The following is a 21,211-nucleotide window of genomic DNA, read 5'->3' as shown; positions in this document are numbered from 1 at the left end:
GACTTGAAATCTACAACATTTTTAAGTTCTAATATTACACAAAGCATTCAGAAAAAAAAAAAAATTGTAAACAATTCTGCCACACAACATAAGTTTGTCCACAGCATCTGGCTTGACAGCAACACTGTTACATGTTACAAAATTTCCTCTGGTGAAAGACCTCACTGGAGAGCTGCTTGAGGCAGGGATGCACAAGTACTTTTTTGCAAGTTTCTCCAGTTTGGGGAAATGTACTTCTTGTGTTTTCAACCACTTAACTGGATCTAAATCACTGTCCACCGCAGGTATCAAGTAGTTCATGATCTCTTTTTCAACAACAGTGTGCAGAGATTTGACTTCTCCGAATTCCTGTTTTTTTTTTTTTTTGGAAAATAGCTGCCAAAATACTTTTTCATTTTTGCTCCCTCCCTTGTGTCATCACCTGCTGCAACTTCAGCAGCCTTAGAGACAGAATGGAGAGGGGCAGAGAAGTGGGGATCTGTGCAAGTGTTTTAAATAACAAAGGAAAAATAAAAAAAGGTACTTTGGAATAGACACCCCCAACCAAGGCAGCTTGCGAAATAAAAACGCAATAGGCATATGCTTCTTATTCAAACAGACAATCGATTCAAAGAAATGATTGTTAGTTCACAAAATTTGAAACAAGTTAGTTGTAGAGCTGTCTTTAACAGCAACTAATTTGCAACAGTTTGCAGTTGTCTTAAGCAAAATCAGTCTTTTCAAAGCCAAACCACCTCCATGCAAGTGAGGATGATCCACATCTTGCAATTAAATCTAACAACATAGATTGTGAGGCTGTTTTGTTCCCTGGCACGGTTTGCCCACTGATTTTTAGGCAGCTTCACTAGTTTAACTTGCTGAGTATGCACACCTATGCACTTGCTTTGTGCACACGTGGTAGACTACAGATAGTGAATGCATGTACTCTCAAGGAGTGTTTTGGATGGTTTTCTGCAAAGTGAGGGGCATACTCAATTTCAGCTCACACATCATTAAAACAACAATTATCGTAGATGATGCATATAGCTCACTCCTACTAATTATTTTTTCTATTATCCTTATATATTATATTTTCTTTATTTCAACAAGTCATTCATGTTGTCTAATTCTTCTAGTAAGTATATCACCATGTTCATATCACTACACAGAAAGTAAGTGTTTATTGTAGACATTGGCCAATTTATGAACCTTCTTCATAAATTGTAAAGATTTCTTCATATTTCTGCTGTCCTGACTGGAAAGTGAAGCAGAGATCCCTTATCAACCTTCATTAATTTGGCATTCACATTTGCTGGCATCTTGTTGACCATTTTAATTAATTACCAGCATTGTGGAAGGCAAAAAATAATAATTAACTGAGTAATTAATCCCCATTTCCTACACCATACCAACCCCTAAATTTACACAGACGTGGGGTCCATTATAATGAGTGTAGACAAGCCCATCAGCCAAGGACAGCAGCATGCCAGCTAAGAATCAATGACAGTTTTCACAGTGCTAAAAATAAAGGAACTTAGGGGTGGGGGTTGATTTGTTTTCAATCCTATTTTTTGTAAAAAATTATCTATTTGTATGGAATGATTACAATAAAATTAAAAAATAAATAAAATAAAGGAACTTACTAGTCAGAAAAAAGAGCTGCTTGCTGAAAAGCAATGTCATCAATTAAAATCCAAGTTATTGAAATTGTATTTTTTCCATTGGTATTTCTGATGGATATACTATCCTAATCACTATAGACAGTGCACAACTTTAAAACATGTCTCAGTCATATCCTGCAGTCCGAGTATACATACTATAATTACTTAAGGGCAACTATACTTTTAAACGACATCATATCAAGACTTCAAGGCATTCAAAAAATCAGAAACAAATTCTGTCCAAATATAAAACAAAACACAACAAATGTCTTTATAAACTTTCAAAGTGGATTTTAAAAATCCACGTATTGTAAATTGTTTCTCTCACTTCCCCCAGTTACCTTCACAGAATTTATATCTGTACACAGTGCAAAAGATACAGGAAATAAATATCACTGTATGCAGTGGTTGTATGGTCATTCAATGCAGGGTGCAATGTGAGAAACCATTCTTCAAGTGCAGATATTTCCAGGAGACAATCTATGTAAAAATGCACACATAAACAGACTCATTGGTTTGGTAGTGGAAAAAGAAACACCACACAGGAACTCAGAAGCTGAATATATAATTAAAACTTTATTTAAAATACAATTAAAACCAACAACAGCTAAAACAAACCGCTTTCAATTATTTACTCTGTTCTCACTGTGTGCTGGTAATACTTCAAGATGTTTATATTGCTAACAACTTAAATAATAAAGCAGATCATATAAACATAAAAGACTTGAAACTTGCTTATTATGATCAACGTCCCTGATACAAAGTTATACAAAGTAAGTGCAAATAATTCAAAAATATCAGTATCCCACATTAAAACTCATTGATCGGGCCACCTTTCCTCCAACGAGGCGTCTTCCTCTACGTGGTTGGCAAACATCAGGAAGACTCTTCTGCGATTCTTTTGTGCATTTTAAGGCAGCAAGCTTAGCTTCTTTTAACTCCCTGAAAGGGGGGGGGGATTGGGGATTTTGAGAGGTTGAGAAACCGTGAATTAAACACACAACCTAAAATGTTGGCATAAAAGTCATTTTCTTTTATAATTATTACACTTTGCAAAAGACATTAAGTGAATCTTTTCCTAAAATAAAAAGGCAGTTCTTGCAGTTTAAAATTGCACCAGTCCTAATGTGAAAATAAAAGCATTAAAACCTACTGAATACCGCAAGTCTAAGCCCTAAATATTCAGGTATTGATCTGCATCTTCAGATTATACACATTGTAGAATCATATCAATGTAATTTTTGGGGGAGTAGGGTGAGCTTTTCGTGGGATTCTGCCATTTCTAAGAAGTCTGGCTAGGCTCTTCATAAACCTCTGACTAAGTTTTTTTTAAGAAAAGAAGATGCTGTTCTCCAAAACAACAGCATAAGATGCAACAGCTAACGGAAGCAGAAAAATTGAACAAAGAATTAAAAGTGTGCACTCTTCTGCACTCACTCTTATGATCTCAAGCCCATAAAAATGTTTTGAAAGAACTGCTTGAAACAAACAAATCAAGACACATAATGGAAAAGAACATTTAAGCACAAAATCACTCAGGCACCCCATCCACAAAACTGACAGCTCTCTGGCAGTCCAAGTTCTGACACAGTCAGATGATCAGTTACACTACTGCCAGTGTCATTCAGAAAGCTTTTTCACGACACCTGCACACCATTAGACTGTGCCAACCATTAAACCATGGTATTTACAGTATATATATATATATCTATATCTATATCTATATCTATATCTATATCTATATCTATATCTATATCTATATCTATATATATATATATATATATATATATATATATATATATATATACACATACACACATATATATATATATATATATATATATGTATTGGCCAAAAAAATAAGTCAATGAAAAAAAAAATGACCAAGTTATACATGGGCATCTTCCAGCTGTGCTGAAATGCTTAACAAGATTAAAACCAAATATCAAGTCGTTTTGGGTAAAAAAAATCTGCATTGCTTTGGAAAACTTTTCTACCACTATATCTAAACGGAAGTGAACTCTCAGGGAGCTGGCACCACAGCTGGATACAGTCCCACTAATCCATTTATTAATCAAAACACAGACGTGTAACCAGTCCATTCTGACTGCCGAGTTTTTGATGATGAGCAGTCTCTCTCTCTCTCCTTTAGCTTCACTTGGGGTGAAAATGTACATCAGTTATGCAAGTTACATCTGTTCAACAGTTTAAGTGTTATAATCCAAACTTCTTGCCAAGATGCATGGTCCACAGTGAAAGAAAATGCATTTTACTGACTTCACACATGAGTTTTGCTCGAGTTTGGAAAATTACTATTACAGCAGTACATGGCAGAATAGCTCACTATAAATTTCAGAGTATAAAGTGGTTCAAATCCCTTTAACCAATTTTATTTTTTTGCATTCATACTTGTGTACTTTTCTTTTGATGCATGTGTAAATTTGCCAAAAATCTGCACTCTTCAATAATTAATGTAACCCTTTTAAATATCAAAAAATTGGGAAAGATACTTACTTTTCTAACATGGCAGTCCTGAATTTCTCCACATTGAGTTCTTTGAGGAGCTGGGCTGCAGTCTTTCCAACACCTTTCTTTAAAACTGGATGCTTACATAGTCCAGATGCAGAAGGACGAAGAGCTGGATCAGGATGAATCAACATCTGAAAGCAATGAGGTAAAACCAATTACCCAAACAAGCTATGCCCAGTATTAGTGTAGATAGTGCTACACTAAAACAAGACATGAAGATTTAAATTAAGTTATATCAGCTGAAAATGATGAATATAATTTCTTAGCATGCCTAGATTAAACTAGTATTCTAGGTTTGCTTTTCTGATAAGATACATTACAAACAAGCAAATTTTAAACTTTTTAATATTTTATTATTATATTGGTCTATTTTTCATTTACCAATCACATTTGTGCTAATTTAAAGAACAAGAATAGTCATTTATATTGTGTAAAGCTACTGTATATGTTTATCTTTTACATCGAACACTTTATGTATTTATTTTCTTGGTGCCCTGATGTAACTCTCTCTTTGAAATGACTTGTAATAAAAAAAAAAATTAAATAGCTCTAAATATATTTAATTTTGCAGTTTAATAACTTGTGTTTCAGAAAATCTTCAATATGAAACAACTACCCAGCTATCAAGGATTTACATGAGAAGTTCAGCTAACTGGTTATCAGTTTGTATTCCTCAAAGCTAGTACATTAGACAAGTAAAATTTGAAATGTACAGTATAAAGCTCAACTATACTGAGATTATACAACAACCAGTAGATTTCAAATACAAGGAGAGAACATCACTATTTAAAGTTCATGGGTTTTTTTTTTTTTTTAAACAAAAAAAAAAAAACACTTTACACATGAAAGGCAACTTATTTTAGAAAAACAAAACAAGCAAAGTACAGATTAGTTTTATATATTTGTTTTATTGAAAGTCAAACTAAAAATAATCCTGTCAGGTATACTCCAAAACTGGGAAGATGTTTAACACACTAATTTGTATCTAGGACTTGGAAATTACAAAGAAAGGTTGTTATTCATCCAGTTGGAAGTTGCTGTTAGTTTAGATAAAAAAATGTTGCATTTAGAAATATTTCCGATGATTTCCAATGGTAAACTTCATTTATATAATCTTAGCGAATCAGAGTCAGTCAGTGCTATGCTCCTGTGACTGCCTTTTAGACAGTGTGACATAACCAGCGGCTCAGTCCATCTTTTTGCAGGAGGTGAATGATTGCTCATCTGAAGTACAATGCATATAAAGACTGTGCATTTAAAAAATGTAAATTGAAATTCTGCATTTTTAAAATCAATTCATACATAAGCATCAAGGTAACTATTTTTTTTAGCCTTGGAATCTAAATTTAAAGTATTTACTATGCATTCAACCACCTGGCCTTACATTTTTAACTGGTACTGTATTTCTGTAAATATTCCCACAGTAAGAAACAGAAGAAAATATGGCCCTAACTTTCATTACAACCACGTTTAATTTATTGAAAATACCTATGAAGTAGTTCTGATGAAAAGTAATATACTTCACATATGTATATAGACTGATCAGCCTAGAGCTTGCATTATGCAATGCATAAATTAGAAAATTTTGCAATTAGAGTATGTCAGCTTAGTCCTGACTTGAAGTTGAAATTATTTCATAATAATCACATCATATATTTGCCACTTAAAGTTATATGCTAAAGTGACACACGTTTTTATACATTTTAAAAGATAGCCAGCCTGCTCTTGTGTTTAATAATAAGGCTAATATATACTTGGGTCGCAATGTAAAAAGAAAAGCCTTAATACATACAAAATATGTCAATTTTTCAAGACAAAAATGTTATAGTGTTGATCTAGATTGAAATTTTGCACATATTGCAAAACAGCATATCCATGTTGTTTTAAAATAGGGAAAAAGTAAAAAGCAAAACCATGTTAAAAAGACTGGCTGTGTGATTCACTTTGCTGCCCGTCTTCTTCTGCAGTACCTTTAAGGACAAAGTACATGAATTCGCTTCAGTCACCACCAACTGCCATTATTGACACTGACTGTAAATTTCTCTCTCCGGCCTAGGGTTGGATTGACACTAAACTTTAGGCTTCAGTACCAATATCAAAATGATGCTGAAGCAAACAAAGGATAACTTGAAATTTTACTTCAAAACAATTTACAAAATTGAGCACAGACTATAACTGAATAGTGGTACATTTTCATTGTTTTCACTATATTTACTTTTAGAAATAGTAAACACTCTCTGTTGAATTAAGAAATAAGCAAAAAGGGGGGGGACGGGACACATCTTTGTGTATCCATGAAATTTAAATGTGGATCAAACCAATTCAAAATATTGTGAGACCCTGGCACCCCCCAACTATCATTTCACAACCCAATTACTGTGCACTGAAACGCTATTAAAAACAGGCAGGACTTGGATGTCTACTTCAGTTCAACTGCAACTTCGCAGGCTCACCGCGTAAAATGTCTGTCGCATTATGGTTGATGCAGGTAAAATTTAAAAGCGGCCACTGACCTGGCCATGTACTCATTTTCTATATTCTCTCCTCCAGAATGAACCTGTCTGATAAAGGAGGCTGTTCTTTTAATCTGAAGGGAGCTAATGCAGGACAACTGTCAGTGTCACTGCTTGCTTGCTGTGCGTTCAAGTGGTGATGTTTGGTTAAATGCTTAAAGATTGTTCCTGTCTTTACAACAACAAAACTAGTTTTCTTCGAAACCTGGAATCACCTTCTCTCTTGTGCAAGTCTATGACCCACACATCACATCATATATTAAACATTAATTTCATAATTCACAGTTTCGTTAAACCCCAAGACTGTTTTTGCCAGGTGATTTTCCGGTCAAAAAAATCCAGTTCTGGCAAACTAGGTTGTTCACTTTATCCACTGATAATCTGGAATATTGTGGGCTACAGAAGAACCCAGAGGCATTGAAAACTCTGTCTCACTGCTTGAGGCTTAAACACAGAGACACAACTTGGCAAATTTTGCAAGGATGGGCATGCATGATTCATAGCTTATCCACCAGGTAAGTGGGTTTTCTGCAGCAACAGTCTCTCTCATGGCTTTATATGTTGGAAATTGGTGAACAATTATTAGATGTCTGCTTGCTTTTCAAGCCTACTGTCCCAGCACTCACCAGCATCACAGCTGGAGACACACTATAAAAGGTCAAGCAGTCTCCTTATACGGAGCTTGCTATTCGACTCTGATTTGAGTCGTTCAAGTTCTGTAACATTTTTTCCTGTAATGTTTCTGCAAATAAACAAAAGTAAAGATTAGAATAAAAGTATGCTTATTGCCTCACTGAAGTTGTCTGGTTGTTTACTGGCATTTAGCAATAACTGGAAACTACTAATATAAAGCCAAGATTGTTTATGGTAAAGTTCTTTCAGAAGTAGTGATTTGAGAGCAACTCACCGTGACCCAGCAAGAGAAGGCTTTCAAGAAAGCTCTTGGGTTCTGTTAGATCTTATAGTCCTTTTTAACATTAGAATCCCTGAAGCCTACAAAAAAAAGTTGTAATCCCAGCCTACCTTAAATTCCTTTGCATCTCTCCATTACCATCTTTTGTTTGTAAATGTGTCAATCAGCATAAGCAGCCTACTGTCCCATCCCCCACCTTTGACAGAGCTCAACTCAGGCAAAAGTTCTCCCAGCTCAAGCCAAGGCTTCTTATCAGCATGTGAGGTTCCTAGAGTTGTATAGGTTAAATACAGTATATCATTATTTGGAATACATGCATTTCATGCATTGGTCTGTGTCTACAAAGATCTGGGTAAGTGTAGGATGAAAGGAAATAAATGCGAGGCAAGAAATGCTGAACACATACCTAAAACAGAAATTTTTTCCATGCTATACTAATGACGACGTCAAGTGAATAATGTGTGAAAACGTTAGTTCAAATATCAAATAAGAACATGCGCTTTTATTCAAGAATATAACCAAAGGAAAAAAAAGCATTTCATTTACATGTTGCTGTCAATGAGTTAAAAACCCAAGCTCAAATGTCAATCAGCAGGGAGTTTATACGTATTCTTGAAGGATGCAGAGGTAAGAACCACTGCCTTATAAAACTGAATATCCCAGGTTTGAGACCGGGCGCCCCGTGTTTCGATTAAGCAGCTGCCATTACTATTCTTATTATATATAACTAGCAAAACACCCGCACATCGCAGAGGAGAAGTAGTGTGTTAAAGAGGTAATGAAAAAGAAAAGGAAACATTTTTAAAATAATGTAACATGATTGCCAATGTAATTGTTTTGTGACTGTTATGAGTGTTGCTGTCATCAAGGATTTGATCATCATTTCTTTCAATCAGGTTTGTATTTGGAGGATGTGGTGTGTTCAAGTTACATTCCGTGTTTGTCAACCGTTGTAAAGATAACCGGTTTCATTCATCGATTCCTTTCTTACTGCATCAATAAACAACTCGTATTTCTCTTTATCTGAGACGTGACACACTGCATGCACGAGTTTTTTTTACACCTTCTTCCTTTAGCTGGACATTGACTTTTTCCACTGTGTACTTTGTTTCCGCAGTAGCTGCACTTATGAATATGCTTGTATTAGGGCTGTGCGATTTGGCCTAAAATCAAAATCTCGACTAATTGAACATTTTAACTCGATTACGATTATTGAACGATTATTTTATTTATTATTATTTTTTTGCCCTCATAGCTCACTGACAAGTTTTGTACAGTAAATATGCTCGCTCACATATTACAAGTGAGAGATTTTTGAATGAAGGGTGCATTACTTGATTTTAAAATAATTGAAGGAAACACACTATCTACTATATGTGATTATTTGTTGAACATCAGTGTTGAACAACTGAAATTAAAGCACACATTGCCTAAAAGGAACAGTCACTTTGTTCTTATAAAAAAAGTAAAAATAAATAACTTTCACTTTTGGAAACAAAATAAATTATTTTCAATGTTTTTCTTATTAAAAGTAGAAAATAAGCAGTATCTCTTCTAAATAAAATAACTCTTATATACCCTGTAAATAATATTTTAAACAGTGCATTTCTTGCATCTTCTGTAAACAAATATTTTAATGTGCAATGTATCAATGTAAACAACAGATTGTTGTAATAAAAATAGAACTCTCTAAACACTGTTGCATGAGGTGATATTAGCGATCTTGTCATGTCACTATATGAACATGAATTTACTCTAAGTTCTTACTAAGAAACACGAGCATGTTAACCTTTTCAGGTTTCAGGCAGGACCTGAGGCATATAACAATGTTTCTGCCCGAACTGAAAACCCGCTCTGATGGGGAGCTAGTAGCTGGTATGCAGAGATACTTTTTTGCCACCTTACTTAGAGTGGGAAAGTGTACATGATGCTTCCTCCACCAGTCCAGTGGATGTGCCTCACTATCCAGCATGGCGGAACACCCAATAGCTGCTCATCTCTGCACCGTTGTCTGTCGTAATGGCTGAAAGTTTTTCTTCCACGAGGTCCCATTCAGAAAGCATATCTTTCAGACCTTGCGCAATCATATCTGCCGTGTGATTGGCTGGAAAATATGCCGTCTCAAGGCATCTCTGGCGCAGCTTCCAATCATCGTCAATGTAGTGCAAAGTAAGGCTCAAGAATTGGTCCATCGTCCTACTTGACCAGTGATCAGATGTGGCTGCAAAGTGTTGAACATTTTTCAGTTCAGCAGCTACATTTTTACAACATGTCTTGTACATGTCTGGCAGCGCAGTTTTAGAAAAATGTGATCGCGATGGCACAGTGTATCTCCTGTTGAGAGTTTTAACGAGGTGTTTAAACCCGCTTCGCTCCATTGTAGCCAAGGGAGTCATATCCTTTGCGATGTAATAACAAATAGCGTCAGTTATTTCTTTCCATCTTCTTGAACTCTTCTCATACTGTGTGGCATTTGTTAACGCTTGTGTTATCGACACCTGCTTTGCGGAGGCACTTGTTGCTGGGCGCTTGTCAGTCTCTTTTTGTTTTTTTAGAGCCATGCACTGTTCATATTCAGTAACGTGATTGTGCTTCAAGTGTTGAAACAAATTGGTGGTGTTACCTTTGGGCGTCGAAACTGTTTTTCTACAGTGTCTACATCTGACTTCATTTTGTTCGATGTCATCCTTACTGAAGCCAAAATGTGTCCAAATGACGGAGACTGCGTTTTTCTTTGGTACAAGCTGCTCTTGTTGCTCAGTTGTGTCAGTGTTTAAGCTCTCCATGCTCAACATGTCAGCGGAATAACGTAACATAACGGAGCAGGGTCACGTGACTCCACACTCAGTAGTGTTTTTAAAGGAAAATAATCGAAATAATCGACCTGGAAAAATTTGATTGATTAGAAGTTCTGAATGTCGATTTCGATTACTTTTCGATTAATCGCCCAGCCCTAGCTTGTATGCATCACTCACTTCATACTCTTTTGCAGCCTTCTCAATTGTTTAATGTGTTTTTTGTTCAGTGCCCTTTGGAGCTGTTGCTTTTTGTCTGCATACTGCGTTCACAGTCAGTTCACGTGAGCTGCTCGGTGTACATGCATCGAAGGTTCTCAGCTGTGCTTGTGCTAGGTCGTGCGATGTCCACGGCTTTATTTAATGTTAGCTAAGACCCCGGCACTTAAGTTTCTCTCACAGTTTCGCCGAGTTTGTGCCAAACACCACCCTGACCATCTCATCTTCGTCTGCATAAGCACGGCCCTTCACCCATGAATATTTAGTGGTAGAGTGTTTCTATTGGATTGCCAGTGACGGACAGCGTTATATGGGCAGGCACTCGATCACGTGGGGGGTGTGACGATGAGGGACATAACTCCGCCTCACACGGCGACAGAGCTGCGGCTATGGCCAGTATATAAGTAGGTTCCAGTTATGACCGTTAACGTGTAGAATTTCGAAATGAAACCTGCCTAACTTTTGTAAGTAAGCTGTAAGGAATGAGCCTGCCAAATTTCAGCCTTCTACCTACACGGGAAGTTGGAGAATTAGTGATGAGTGAGTGAGTGAGTCAGTCAGGGCTTTGCCTTTTATTAGTATAGATAAAAACATACATTTGATTTAAATCCAACACCCAGTGTAAACTTTGGCTACTTGCAAAAGTTAGGACTTTTTTTTATTATTCAGTTTTATTCTCTCAGTGATATTCACATGGTATAATGAACTTGCCTCTCCAAGTTGATGGATTTAATCTCTATTCTTTACATAAGAGCAGCGATGACCATAGTGGTTGCTGCCTGCTCAGAACTATTTGTTGTACCGGCAATCAAAGATTCGATGATACAAGTTTGTTGTACCATGTGAACGTCACTGACAGAATGAAACTGAATAATAAAAAAGCGCCAAGTTTTACAAGTAGCCAAGATGTACACCGGGTGTTACAGACTCAAACCAAATTATGTTTTTATTATATTAAAATAATAATAATAGCAGCTCACTACTCAAAAACAGAGCACCGGGTCACAAACCTGGAACCTTTTGGTTATAAAGGTAGCAGTTTTTATCTCTGCATCATCCAAGATGATGTATCCAACGTTCCGTTTATTGACATGGGCTTGGGTTTTTAACTCATTGGCAGCAACGTGTAAATTGAATGTTTCTTTTTTTACTTTAGTTATACAGTATTCTTGAATAAAAGTGCACATTTATTTGATATTTGGACTGAAGTCTTCACATATTATACACTTCATGTCATTAGTATAACATGGAAAAACTTTGTTTTAGGTATGTGTTCAGCTTTTCTTGCCTTGCATTTTGTGTCATCCTACACTTACATAGATCTTCGTAGACACAGAAAACACATGAAATGTATGTATTCCAAATAACGATATATTTACCCTATACAACTCCTGGCACATCACACCACGATAAAGAGACTTGAGCTGGGAGAAGCTTGTGACTGACTTCAGCTCAGTCATGGGGGGAGGTGGTGGTGTGTGTGTGATGGGGGGTTTGGGGAGAAGAGAAAGAATGATGGGATAGCAGATTGGTTCCTGCTTGTGCTGATCGACACATTTGCAAAACAAATTACGCTGATGAGGAGACTTGGGAAGGAATTTAAGATGGCCCGGGATTACAAGTTTTTTCGTAGGCTTCAGGGATTCCAGTGTTAAAGCTAACTATCTGAAAGAAAAACTTGGCAAGAGCAGCCTTCGCGACAGCTGTTGGCTTTTGTTAAGGTAAAGTGAAGTGTAACTCTTTGGAAGAAAGTCACCTGCAGAAGGCTACTACCTCTAACGCTGACAAGGATAATCCAGCAGAATAAAAATGAGATTTTGTAGTTGCTTTTCTCTAGGATGTCCCAGTTCCTTTTTACATTCTCTTATGGTCTTCCAGCAAAGTTGTTTTGTTTTAGCAACATATCATGGTAATCTCAAATCAGATATGTTCACTGGCAAACTAGCAATACTTTTTATTCTCAAACCTGTTTACTCCAATTCAGAAAAAAAAAGCAGAGGCGCACAAGGAACACATACAAACTCTACAGAGATAGTCAGGTGCTGAATTTGAACCTAGTTTGCTGGATCAGTAAAGTGGCAACGGTAATCAGTGTGCACTACTGTGCTACCTAAGCCAAAAATGTATTAATTATATTTTAACATCTCAAATGCCTTAAATAAACAGCATTCAAACGTAGTCCTAGGTTGAGTGATCAGTCCTCTTAAAGCTAAAGAAAATTATACTCTAAAAGAAAAACAGTAGGATATAAATTCAAATATAAAAACTTCTCACCCCGTTTTACAATCTCTAGATTTTTTTTTTCTTTTTACATTACTCTACTGATGCAATATTTCCTCAGCAGTTTTGGCCAAAACATGAATGGAAATCTCTAGATGCAAAATTTAAGAATTTTTTTAAAGTTAAAAATAATGGAAATAAGTAATTTGAATCACTGGCTGATCCACTATTTGATAAACTACCAAATATCAGAAAGGATAAAATAGTGACATTAAAAAATGCATTAAATATTAAGATTAAAGTACTTTTTAAACAGTGAAATGTTGAATCAACAATTTCACCACCCACCCCACTCTCAAGAGTCTGAAATTCCCCTTTGGAGTTAAAGGGGGAAATTCCCATCAATTTCAAAAATGAATTTCAAGCCCTGTGTGAGGCACTGTCCACAATACAACTGTAAACAATTCTGTAATCTGTATAAGAGAAAAATCTTCTCCCAGGAATATCTTATTTTCTGTCAATCTGCTGCACAAGATTTTGAAATCCATATTTTTTTAACAGAATAAATGGGTACTTGGAAAATGCATATGAGCTGTGTTAAGGCAATCTCTGGATGGGAAAAGGAGGACCGATATATTACATCCATATCAAACATGGCCATGGAGAGCAAGGGTCCTCAAATTCAGTTTTTGTGGCTACACACTTTTGTTCCAAGGACTTTTAAAATCAGTTAAGTCTTTTATTTACCCCCTGAATTGATGTCATTGTTTAGTTAGCTTGCCTTGTTTTTTTCTCATTATTTGCACTCAGAAGAATATAGCAGAGTGAGATTTGTAATGATTTTTTTTTTTTGGTGCTATAGCTTAAAAAAAAACCACTATGGAATTTGGTCTCTTACTGATATCTTAATACTGACGATTAACAATCAGAGTGGACACAGGTGCAAAAGAAACTAAGGACTACAAAATCAGCAGATATTTCAGTGTTTCACACTTAATTTAACATACTTATAATACAAGGAAACAATGGTTTAAATAACCTGAAAATTAAAAGTACAAAAAAAATAATACTGCCAGATAAAAATACTGAATTTATCCCCATCTTACACATGTAAATGTTTGCCTTATCCAGTAATCATGTGGCATAAAGAATTTGTAGTTTCTGTAGCAACACATTGAAAACATGGAAACCTGCCAATGACAGCTTGCTTAATTAACTGAGGAGACAACTTAAAAGAAGAAATTGCTTGGTATGCAAACTTGCACTCAAGAGGCCCTAGGACTTAATTTGAAAATCCAAACTATACAATATGAACATTAATTATGATTTTTGTGAAATATGTAATTGAGTGCCAATAATAGATGTTCAGGGGCTATTAAATATTACTGAAATGTGCAGTAATTAAAGACATGTGCAATGCATAGTTCTACATTGGGGGGGTTAATGCTATTGGATGTTATTTTGTAACACACTTTACAGAATCACAATGATAAGGCTTCAACTAGTTTGTGTCAATTTATCAAACAAGCTTTGGGAAGGTGTTCTTTGTGAATTTGTGATGTGTGAAAATTCAGCAATTGTTAAACCTTAAAAAAAACAGCAAAAAATAAAACAGGACATTAATGCAATTAATGTTTTACATCTGTCTAAGTTCTGAACTCCTAGAAGCCAAGCATTTATCTCTTACTCATCCTGATGTCAAGATTTGATGTGTTGCAGGCCTCCACCAGACCATCCGCAACCATTTTAAAATAAATTAATAGTTTTAACCAGATTGTTTAATGGAATCTTGGAAAGTGAGAGGATGCCTGAGGAGTGGAGAAGACGTGTACTGGTGACGATATTTAAGAATAAGGGGGATGTGCAGGACTGCAGTAACTACAGGGGAATAAAATTGATGAGCCACAGCATGAAGTAATGGGAAAGAGTAGTAGAAGCTAGGTTAAGAAGTGAGGTGATGATTAGTGAGCAGCAGTATGGTTTCATGCCATAAGCGAGCACCACAGATGCAATGTTTGCTCTGAGGATGTTGATGGAGAAGTTTAGAGAAGGCCAGAAGGAGTTGCATTGCGTCTTTGTGGACCTGGAGAAAGCATATGACAGGGTGCCTCGAGAGGAGCTGTGGTATTGTATGAGGAAGTCGGGAATGGCAGAGAAGTATGTAACAGTTGTACAGGATATGTACGTGGGAAATGTGACAGTGGTGAGGTCTGCGGTAGGAGTGATGGATGCATTCAAGTTGGAGGTGGGATTACATCAGGGATCGGCTCTGAGCCCTTTCTTATTCGCAATGGTGATGGACAGGTTGACAAACGAGATTAGACAGGAGTCTCCGTGGACTATGATGTTTGCTGAGGACATTGTGAACTGTTAGCGATAGTAGGGAGCAGGTTGAGGAGACCCTGGACAGATGGAGATATTGCTCTAGAGAGGAGAGGAATGAAGGTCAGTAGGAACAAGACAGAATACATGTGTGTAAATGACGGAGGTCAGTGGAATGGTGAGGATGCAAGGAGTAGAGTTGGTGAAGGTGGATGAGTTTAAATACTTGGGATCAACAGTACAGAGTAATGGGGACTGTGGAAGAGAGGTGAAAAAGAGTGCAGGCAGGGTGGAATGGGCGTCGAACAGTGTCAGGAGTAATTTGTGACAAACGGGTATCAGCAAGAGTGAAAGGGAAGGTCTACAGGATGGTAGTGAGATCAGCTATGTTATATGGGTTGGAGACGGTGGCACTGACCACTGACCTCTACTGGAACACAAGAGGGCAAACCCCTCTGGATTGCATCGGGCACCGAGAGAGAGGGAGAGAGAGAAGGGTTTGAGCAGTATTGTTGGTGATTTGTGCACGGTGCTGTAAAGACAATTAAAGTGTGTGTCCGAGTTCGGTGAGTGGTATACCCCCGTATTTTCCACAGCACAATAAAGATATTTTGAAATTACTTTAGTTGATTAAAATGGTCTTTATAAAAAGAAATATCACAGTAGAACTACCCACCGTTAAGCTATGGACCTAGGGCAAGGGTGTCCAAACCGTGGCCCGTGATCCATGGTCCATTTTCAATTGGCCCACAGCAAATTCTAAAAATATAATGAAATATGGCCCACACACGAAACTTGTTCTTAACTGTGTTGTACTTTTTTCATTTTAACACAAGGCGGAGCTTCTCTCTTGATCAAGTCAAAGTCTTCACAAAACAGGTGCAACCAAAGAAAAAATTTGTTACAGGTGACCAAAAATGGCAGAACCAAAGAAACGCAAAATAGCAAGCGAGTGCAGGAAATTTCAGACACGGTGGGAACATGACTATTTCTGCCTAGAAGTGAAGGGGACGTGTGTCTTTTTGATTTGCAATGAAACCACTGCAGTGATGAAAGTATAATGTGAGATGACACTACGAAACCAAACATCCGACCTACATTGGTACTGAGTGAGAACACAAAGTTAAGCAAATGGCAGCTAGTCTGCTAGCTCAACAACAGTATTTTTTCCATGCTACCAAAATATAAGAAAATGCTACATTATCCAGTTGCGAGGTAGCGCAACTCATTGTCCAACACAGTAAACCTTTCTCAGATAGTGGTTTCATAAAACAGTGACTCACTAAAGTTGCAGGAATAATGTGCCCAGAAAAAAATGCAGGAATTCAAACAACGTTAGAGGTCCAGAAACACAGTTGTGCAGCAAATTGAAGATTTTTTAGTTAACTTAAAACATTAAGTGTCAGAAAAAGCTTGTGCTTTTTAATTTTTACTTGATTGCATGTGATGACAGCACAGATGCCACAGACACCACACGGCTGTTGATTTTTTCTGCAGGGAGTTGACGATAACTTTTACATTACAGAGGAGTTACTTGATCTTCGGAATCTAAACAGGACATTTTTGAAGCTGTGTCAGATGCACTTAACAAAATGGGCCTTAAATGGGACAAGCTATGTAGAATTACATCAGATGCGGCTCCAGCAATGTCAGGCGAGCATAAAGCAATGGCATCTATGGTGTGCATCAAAGTGCAAGAGTGTGAAGGTAAGGCTGTTAAAAATGCACTGAATCATCCACCAAGAGGCCTGATGTGCCAGGACAGTTCAGCTTGGCGATGTGATGAACACTGTTGGGAAAACTGTCAACGTAATTTGAGCACAAGGGCTCTAACAGAATTTCAAGCTTTCCTATCTGATGTCGATGCTGAATGCAGGGACCTCCTCTGCTATTCTGATGTGTGCTGGCTAAGCCGCAGCTCCATGCTACAGCGGTTTTATTCCCTGCGATCAGAAAATCGACCAGTTTTTGAAAGAGAAGGACTGAACTATTCATGAGCTGAGTGACCCTCTATGGTTGGCAAACCTTGCTTTTTTAGTTGATCTTATTGAACATCTGAACACACTGAAAAGAGCCTACATGGTAAAGACCAGCTTGTGCCACAACTTTATGCGCAAATGAAAGCATTTTGTGTGAAGTTCTGTCTCTAAGTTACAACTACATAACTTTAATGTTGTGCACTTCCCCACTATGTCCAAAATCATATGTGATCTTCCAGAGCCCAAGCTTTCTGCTAAAATGGGGAAATGTGCCTGTGATCACATCTCTCATGACAGAATTCAATCAGTGCTTCCAAGATGTTTCTCTTATTGAGAAAGAAACCAAGCTGTTCCCGACTCCCTTCCTGATGGATGCAGAAATGGAAGACAGTCTGCAATTAGAACTTACTGAAATGGAGTGTGATGATTCTCTGAAGAATCAACATCAACTTCTCTCCCTACCCGACTTCTACCAGAGCCTGGAAAAAGGCCATGTTTCCTCTGTTGAGACGCCATGCAAAAACAATGATCAGGCTGTTCGGCTCAACATACAAATGTGAGCAAACATTTTCTCTGTTAAATCTGAACAAAAGCAGATTGAGAACCAAAATGAATGACTGCCATCTCTGTGCTGTCCCTTCGCATTTCAATCACCCAACTTACTCCTGACCTGTAAACTCATCCTTCAGTCCAAATCACAGCATCACTGTTTCCACAGAGTGCATCGTTGTTCCCATTATAGGCGAGTAAAAAATATATTACACAGTATTCATGTGTTAATAAGCCATATTACTTAATAAATTCAGCCAATATAAAGTTAGTAACATTGTCTAACAAGCATTAGTTGGCATGTTAACTTATTTGCATAACAAGGTTTAAACAGGGCTGTGAAGGGGGATCAATATCCCGATTTAGGGCTCGTTTATACTTCACGCTCAGAACACGTACCGTACACGCCCGCATCATGGCTGCGACGCGTTCTCAGCATTCATTTGATGCGTCCTCTGAGCAGGTCCACGGAAATTAAAGTGACGCATGCGCAAGTTGCAGTACCAGCAAATAAGTCGGGGGGCGCAGTGTGCTAAAAGTTGGAATGTGACGTCAGAGGCTCCGTTTACTATCTACATGCGACATAAAGCCGCTTTGCAGATCTTACGAGATCGGTGTGGGCGCTTCGATGTTTCATGAATGGTTCAATGTGGTGAAGCAAAATACCGACATACAGATAAATTTGTGGTGCTTTTATATTCAAGCGTCGCATATTCCCGATCGTAATGACACTATACATTTTAATAGTCTCACATATTTCTGTGCCGTCTTTTTTTTTTTTTGCAACTTCAAAACAGCAACATAATGTACATCTCTGTATTTGAGCCACTGAGAAAAAAAATTAAGGACATGGTGAAAACGTGTATTTTGTGATTAAAGTGGAAATTCTGGCGTTCATCTCGAAATATCCACTTTAACCTCGTAGTTTACTTTATCATTAAAGCAGCAATAGATCACCACACAAAACACATTAAATGTATGATATTCCAACTCTCTGCATATTTAGAATCTTTAGATTTATACTTGATATCACTTTCATGATGAAACGCATTAAAGTGTGTATGTTACATTTTACAGATACAGTTAGGTCCATAAATATTTGGACAGACAACTTTTTTCTAATTTTGGTTCTGTACATTACCACAATGAATTTTAAATGAAACAACTCAGATGCAGTTGAAGTGCAGACTTTCAGCTTTAATTCAGTGGGATGAACAAAAAGAGTACATTAAAATGTGGGGCAACTAAAGCATTTTTTTTTTAACACAATCCCGTTATTTCAGGGGCTCAAAAGTAATTGGACAAATTAAACAACTGGAAATAAAATGTTCATTTCTAATACTTGGTTGAAAACCCTTTACGGGCAATGACAGCCTGAAGTCTTGGACTCATTGACATCACCAGATGCTGGATTTCCTCCTTTTTAATGCTCTGCCAGGCCTTTACTGCAGCGGCTTTCAGTTGCTGTTTGTTTGTGGGCCTTTCTGTTCGAAGTTTAGTCTTCAACAAGTGAAATGCATGCTCAATTGGGTTAAGATCAGGTGATTGACTTGGCCATTCAAGAATTTTCCACTTCTTTGCTTTAACTAACTCCTGAGTTGCTTTGGCAGTATGTTTTGGGTCATTGTCCATCTGCATCATGAAACGCCACCCAATCAATTTGACTGCATGTAGCTGGATTTGAGCAGACAGCATGTCTCTGAACACCTCAGAATTCATTCAGCTGCTTCTGTCCTGTGTCACATCATCAATAAAGACTAGTGTCCCAGTGCCACTGGCAGCCACGCACGTCCAAGCCATCACACTGCCTCCACCTTTGGATAATGAGCTGTTCCATGCCTTCTCCAAACTTTTTTCTTGCCATCATTCTGGTAGAGGTTGATCTTGGTTTAAACTGTCCAAAGAATGTTTTTCCAGAACTGTGCTGGCTTTTTTAGATGTTCTTTAGCAAAGTCCAATCTAGCCTTTCTATTCTTGAGGCTTATGAGTGGCTTGCAAATTGCAGTGCACCCTCTGTATTTACTTTCATGCAGTCTTCTCTTTACGGTAGACTTGGATATCGATACGTCTACCCCCTGGAGAGTGTTGTTCACTTGGTTGGCTGTTGTGAAGGGATTTCTCTTCACCATGGAAATGATTCTACGATCATCCACCACTGTTGTCTTCCGTGGACGTCCAGGTCTTTTTACGTTGCGGAGTTCACCAGTGCTTGCTTTCTTTCTCAGGATGTACCAAACTGTAGATTTTGCCACTTGTAATATTGTAGCAATTTCTTGGATGGGTTTTTTCTGTTTTCACAGCTTAAGGATGGCTTCTTTCACCTGCATGGAGAGCTCCTTTGACAGCATGTTGTCTGTTCACAGCAAAATCTTCCACATGCAAGCACGACACCTCAAATCAGCTCCAGGCCTTTTATCTGCTTAATTGATAATGACATAACGATGGACTTGCCCACACCTGCCCATGAAATAGCCTTTGAGTCAATTGTCCAATTACTTTTGAGCCCCTGAAATGAAGGGATTGTGTTAAAAAAATGCTTTAGTTGCCTCACATTTTTATGCAATCTTTTGTTCAACCCACTGAATTAAAGCTGAAAGTCTGCCCTTCAACTGCATCGGAGTTGTTTCATTTAAAATTCAGATGTACAGAACCAAAACTAGAAAGAAGTTGTCTCTGTCCAAAAATTTATGGACTAACTGTAAATCATTAATTTTGTTTAAATAAAGAATACTGTTAATAATTACACACATGGGGTGACATGGTGGCGGAGCGGTAACGGGAGTCATGTCGCCGGTATTCCCTGCTTGGATTCCACACTGTGCTCCAGTTTCCTTCCAAAAAGATATGCAGATTTGGGGCCACTAAAATGACACTAGTGTATGTGTGTGCTTGTATTTACCTTGTGATGAACTGAGGCCTCGTCCAGGGATTGTTTCTCACTCGTGCCCAATGCTTGCTGGAATGGACACATCCCTGGATTGATGGATTTAATCAATAAACATAATTTTTAGAGATATTGCAGTAAGGTGTCATCAGAATTTAATTGGTGTTTTAGGCAATTCACAACACAGAGAAGCCGAACATGTTCTCACCGTGATAATATCTCGCACTGCCACCTGGTGGATTCCTCCAGATTTACGTAAAGTATGCACGCAAGTATAAACACTATAACGCTTGTGTAGTAGGAGCGTCCGCTGCAGCATGCGTCACGTGAAGTATAAACCTGGCCTAAGAAGCCATCTGAGGACACTTATGAAAATAAGTTACCAACTCTTTTTGTAATACAATAAATAAAAACCCATTAATGAAAAGCTGTGATGCTGTTTTTTCTTTAAGCATATTTTACCTACATTTGATTGATTTTACCTCTAGTGGGTGGCTTAGCCCTTCATATATTTTTTTGTATGTGGCCCTCAGTGAAAAAAGTTTGGATGCCCCCGACTTAGGCTAACCCAAGTACCTAAACATGGATTTAGTGAAAAGTATATGCACACAGATAATACCATTTTATATATATATATATATATATATA

At 37.5% G+C, this 21,211-nt stretch overlaps 1 protein-coding gene across 1 annotated transcript in view; it reads right to left on the bottom strand.

Annotated features, from left to right (window-relative positions):
- Positions 1-2,197: 2,197 nt before the first annotated feature.
- wee2 (WEE2 oocyte meiosis inhibiting kinase) overlaps positions 2,198-21,211 on the bottom strand; it is a 108,332-nt gene continuing 89,318 nt past the window's right edge. Inside the window, exons 11-12 of the mRNA XM_039770067.1 lie at positions 4,155-4,300; positions 2,198-2,582 (exon numbers count right to left, since the gene is read on the bottom strand). Of these exons, the coding sequence (XP_039626001.1) occupies positions 2,438-2,582; positions 4,155-4,300 (291 nt within the window). The 3' untranslated portion in view covers positions 2,198-2,437. The remainder of the gene's footprint in view (positions 2,583-4,154; positions 4,301-21,211) is intronic.

The sequence above is a fragment of the Polypterus senegalus genome, chromosome 11 (genome assembly GCF_016835505.1).
Source record: "Polypterus senegalus isolate Bchr_013 chromosome 11, ASM1683550v1, whole genome shotgun sequence".
NCBI classification, from domain to species: Eukaryota; Metazoa; Chordata; class Cladistia; order Polypteriformes; family Polypteridae; genus Polypterus; species Polypterus senegalus.
The sequence above is the reverse complement of the archived record's forward strand: the minus strand, read 5'-3'. Positions and strand labels throughout refer to the sequence as shown.